General features: G+C 44.0%; 1 protein-coding gene across 1 annotated transcript in view; it reads left to right on the forward strand.

Moving 5' to 3' along the window:
* LOC311366844 (alpha-1,6-mannosylglycoprotein 6-beta-N-acetylglucosaminyltransferase B-like) overlaps positions 1-415 on the forward strand; it is a gene marked incomplete at its 5' end in the record, with an annotated part of 18,471 nt that extends 18,056 nt beyond the window's left edge. The window contains one exon of the mRNA XM_084485611.1: positions 204-415. Coding sequence (XP_084341737.1) covers positions 204-414 — 211 coding nt within the window. The 3' untranslated portion in view covers position 415. The remainder of the gene's footprint in view (positions 1-203) is intronic.
* Between the last annotated feature and the right edge of the window lie 4,585 nt (positions 416-5,000).

Below are 5,000 nucleotides of genomic sequence, written 5' to 3' on the forward strand. Positions count from 1 at the left end.
CTTCTAACCTCTGGGCTGGTTGCTAGGGGATGACTTCTAACCTCTGGGCTGGTTGCTAGGGGATCACTAGTCACCTCTAGATGACTTCTAAAAGTTGGAGTTGATATACATTGTATTGCTATTTTATTTCACTCACAATTCATGAATTCTGCCTCTCAGTGCTCAACAACCCCCCCTGTTCCTTCTTCCTGCCCTTTCTCTAGGCTGGGGCTGAGCTGCTCTGTGAGCGAACAGGAAGTGAACCACCTATTTCCTGCCTACAGCCCGTGGGGGCGGCGTTGCGGCCTGCAGGGGGAGCCCCTGCTGTTCAGCTGCGCTGGGTCAGACCCCCAGCTCCGCAGACTGTGTCCCTGCAGGACTCACCTGCCGGGACAGGTGGCACTGTCTCGCCACGGCCTCCAGGGGGTGGCGTGAGCACAGGAAACACCACAGAAACACCAGCGGGGTGAAGCGCGTGTATTCAGGATATGTTTTTCCCGTTTTTTTTTTTTACAGTAAATTGTTTGTTTTGGATGGAATGCTTGCATGTAGGAGCGGGAATCTAGATGTGTGGCTTATCAGGATGTCTGCATATGGACTGCTTTAATCAGTTTCATATTTGGACCATTAAGTGTTGGATATACTGTGAGTGCACTGGGTGGAGGTTAGGCCACTGATCTGGGTTTGTAATATGGCTTTAATAGAACACTGCTCAGGAAACAGCTGTCATTCCCAATACTTGAAGCATTTAACACACAAATGCATGGCCATGCTTACGCATTGTCACAACAGGAGCCTTAACTGAGGAGCAAAGAACAGCTACACTGTTGTGCCTGCTGTAAACAGTGTAGTAAATATCAGCCGTTGAAGATCCGGGCAGATCCCAACCTTCATACTCGCTTCATGGGCAAAGTCCAACATTCTCCAAGACACTTCCTACGCAGGGTACACCCATGTTTCCTCAGCAGGCAGCTTCTATAGCTCATAACACACACACACACACACACACACACACACACACACACACACACACACACACACACACACACACACACACACTGCCCATCTAAGACCTCTGTGCTGCTAGTATTGAGGATGTTATCATAATGGATTCATCAGCAGGCCATGCGTGCGTGTGTGTGTGTGCAATTGGGTATAAGAGAGACTAGCTGCAACACGACAGCCCATAATAAGCAGGGTTTAAAGTGATGGGGTGCTGGCTGTACGCAGCCCGGCTGTTCAACTCCGAAACACGCCCGTCAATTTCCTCAAACTGCCTCAACCTGAACAAAACAAGACGAGGAGAATTACTTCCTCTGCCCCTATTGGCTGTGTGTACTGGACACCTCTTTGGGATTGGCTACAGCTCATGTCAACCACAACCTGGTTGGCCGTACAGCAGTTTGACGTTAACTGTCACCCGTGGAATGTGAGTAGGTTCTGAAGCTTGGCCTTGTCAAATGTGAAGCTGTTTCTGATTGGCTCTGCCTTATGAAGACGATTTGAGAGGCGGCTGTTTGGAGAGAACATAAATAAAAGTGTGTTATTGTTGGAAACTAATGAGTCATGGTGTTTTTTGGATGAGTCACAGTGAGTCACGGCCATTTTTAATCTGTTCCATGTGTTGAGTGATGTTCAGGTTCAACACACAGAACAAGATCCTAAGTCAATATCCTGTCTTAATTCAAGATAGGAAAAGTGTATTACAGAGGCATCCTAACTGCCAAAATCTTCAAAAATAAAAAGTCTCCTTACTTCAGGATAACTGTTGGGCCATCCTAACTTTTGCGTCGGACATCAATAGGCTACCTGTGTGAGTGATGGCTGCGATTATTTTATTAGGCATTTTAGAAAATGAAGTCAACCAGAACAGGCGTAATTTGTACAGAGAAAGGCTGTTAAGCGACCCGGACGATGTGCTGCGTTTTGATGACAAAACCCTCATTAACCGATATAGATTCCCTCGGGTGATGATAGCTAGCCGAGCAGCTGCGACCAGCATTGGAGAGGCCAACAAGGCGACACGGGGCTCTCCCGGTTGTGGTTCAATTGACCAGTGCACTACGGCTTTTTGCCAAGGGGGATTTTCAGAGCGAGGTTGCCGATATGGCCAAAATGTCCCAGCCGGCAATTTCTCACAATATGACAAAGGTGGCAACAGCGATAAGCAGACTGGCCCCTCACCCACCTCCAAGTGAGTGAACGTTTGCCAATTACAGCAGTTCCAGACCTTCTGTACAAATGAAATGAAGTACGATGGTCTGGTAGCACCAGGCTACCGGCTCAACACATGATGCTTTAATGTTTAACACAAGGTAGCAGAAGTGTTTCAAGACAAACCTAATGAGACTAGACTGTAACATTACCATACTGCAGTGCCACCCAGTGGGTCTATAGGCTAATAGGCTACAGTAAGGTTAGACTCTCTGCTCACTTACTATTATTAGGCCTATTATTATTATTATTACTATCATTATTATTCTTTATCATTAGGCTTACGTTGCCCAGGATTAGATTTTCCATTTGATGCTCTAATTCAGATATGCCAGCTTCACACTCACACAAATTAATTATGGATTGAATGTGCAATTATATTATCTTAGCAGTTGTGTATCTCTGCAGTGACATCAATACTTATTTGGAGGAATCACATCAGAGTGGCTGGCTTCTTGGTGATTCTGGCTATCCCTTAAAGCCATACGTTATGACTCCAGTGGGAACTGAGCGCTCACCAGCAGACATGTGGTACAAAGGCCTGATTTTTGAAAATGTATTCTTTAAATTCTCAACAAAATAGCACTAGTATTGTGGTTAGGCTGTTATCTATGTATTTTTAATCCAATGGGTATAACCAAGCTCACAAAAAGTGCAGATCAAGGCAGGAGCGTATGTTTGGAGTCTGGAAGAGCAGGTAGCCTATAGTTCTAGTTATTCTGTATACTTTTAGTAATATAAAAAGTTAATGTTGATGAACTAACAAGACCTCTAAACATTTCATGATTATTTTCCTTGATTCAGTTTGCGTCGGTCAGTTTGCCAAGAAGAATCGTTCAGAATCATTTGTTTGTTCGTTCAGTGGCGGTTCTGGTAGAACGTCTATAGCGGTGAACCATGGAATGGATGGTTCTCAGCTCCTCGTTCTCAAACGATTGTGTTGTTCAACACAACACAGCAGTTCAAAGCAAAACATAGCTGCAACTTCATGATTATGTGTACTTTTAGAGACAACACAACATTGGCTAATGTATATTGACCTTGAGCAGAGCCATAATCACTCTGGGCTGCAGCCTACAAGCCTACAAGAACGAGTGACTGACTGAACAAGGAGTCAGCTGTGACCCTTACAACTTGCTATGCATCCCTGTCTCTCATTAGCTAAAATTTGACGAGAGCGTCCTTGACTCAACAGACAACAGCATACGATTGGCTGGCTCTCGTCTCAGTCCCTCTTCACCACTCTGCTAACTTAACATTGAACACAGAGACTAGTCTACTCTGTGGGAAAACGAAAGAACGAACGAGAGAGACGAACGAGAGAGAAGTGAAACGTGGAATCAGGTCGGTTTGTTCTTGTTAAAGAGTCGTTCCTACGTGACCCAAGTGGAGGCTACCTCCAGTATTCACCGGAGAAAGTGGTGTTGTTCATTAAAGCCACAGCAGTGCTAGACAACATGTGTAGAAATGGCTAATCTTCCAGATTAGATTAGATTAGTCCTGAGATGGACGCAGCAGAACCAGAAGTCCATGCTGTTGAACCAGAGCCGCCTCCAGCTTGTCCGATTTGAAATTTAAAGCTCTCCTATTATTATTATCCATGTTTTCAGAATGGAGGAACGGAGTAGTGGCGGTTGCTAAGCAATAGACATCAATGTTGCAAACGGATGTTGGATTTAGCATAGTTAGGATTTCCTAAACAGACTTAAGATAGGATTTGGTGAGATAAAATAGGATTCCTAAAGTAAGTTTTGAGTTTTGGATTTGCTTCTGTAATACCAAATCAGAAAAAATCCTATTTTAGACTCTCCTATCTTAACTTAGAACTTAAGATAGAAAGTTTCTGTAATACGGCCCCTGGATCTGTAGGGTTTAGTAGGGTCTAGTAGGGTTTAGTAGGGTCTAGTAGGGTCTAGTAGGGTCTAGTAGGGTTTAGTAGGGTTTAGTAGGGTCTAGTAGGGTCTAGTAGGGTCTAGTAGGGTCTAGGAGGGATTTGTACAGTAAGCAGGGTCCAGAAGGGTCTCAGAGAATGCAAGCAGAGTGCACATGTAGGAGAATGTTCAGCAGGATGCACATGTACAAGAGTGGTTAAGGAGAGTGCATGTGAAGGAGAGTGCACGTGATGGACAGTGTGCGTTTTGGAGAGTGCAATAAGGAGTGTGCACGTTAAGGAGTGTGCATGTGAGGGAGAGTGCACGTTAAGAGAGTGCATGTTAAAAAGAGTGTGTGTTAAGGAGAGTGCATGTGAGGGAGAGTGCACGTTAGGGTGAGGCAGAGTGTGCAGCAGCAAGTCAGGGACACTGGTTAGGAGGAATTTGTGCAAAAAAATTGGAATGGAAGAAAAACTGCAGTTTGGTGGAAACAGGAAATGAAAAACCATTCATATCACGCATCTGTTTAGCAAGCAGAACAACAGTTTAGATTGGTACTTATTATACATCCAACTCTAATCAGCATAACATCCTCTAAAGCAGAGAGCAGGCCTCTGGTCGGGCTTGAAGAGAGAACAGAACAGAACATATGCAGCATATCTATATGGTTCACTATCACTTCCTTCAATTAGACAGAACATATGCAGCATATCTATATGGTTCACTATCACTTTATTCAATTAGACAGAACAGAATTTGGTTTATTGTCTGATCATGCTGCCTTTGCTTTATTATCAGCTTCCCCCTCTTTAATATTTTATCTTGTTTCTGTCTTTGATTGTTTTTCTGTTGTTTAAAAAAAAAAAAAAAAAGCCAACTGTGGACAGGTGTTGAAAACTACCATGTATACAAACACACTCAAAACAATGCATCTGG

Source organism: Micromesistius poutassou (assembly GCF_964030765.1).
Source record: "Micromesistius poutassou genome assembly, chromosome: 21".
NCBI lineage: Eukaryota > Metazoa > Chordata > Actinopteri > Gadiformes > Gadidae > Micromesistius > Micromesistius poutassou.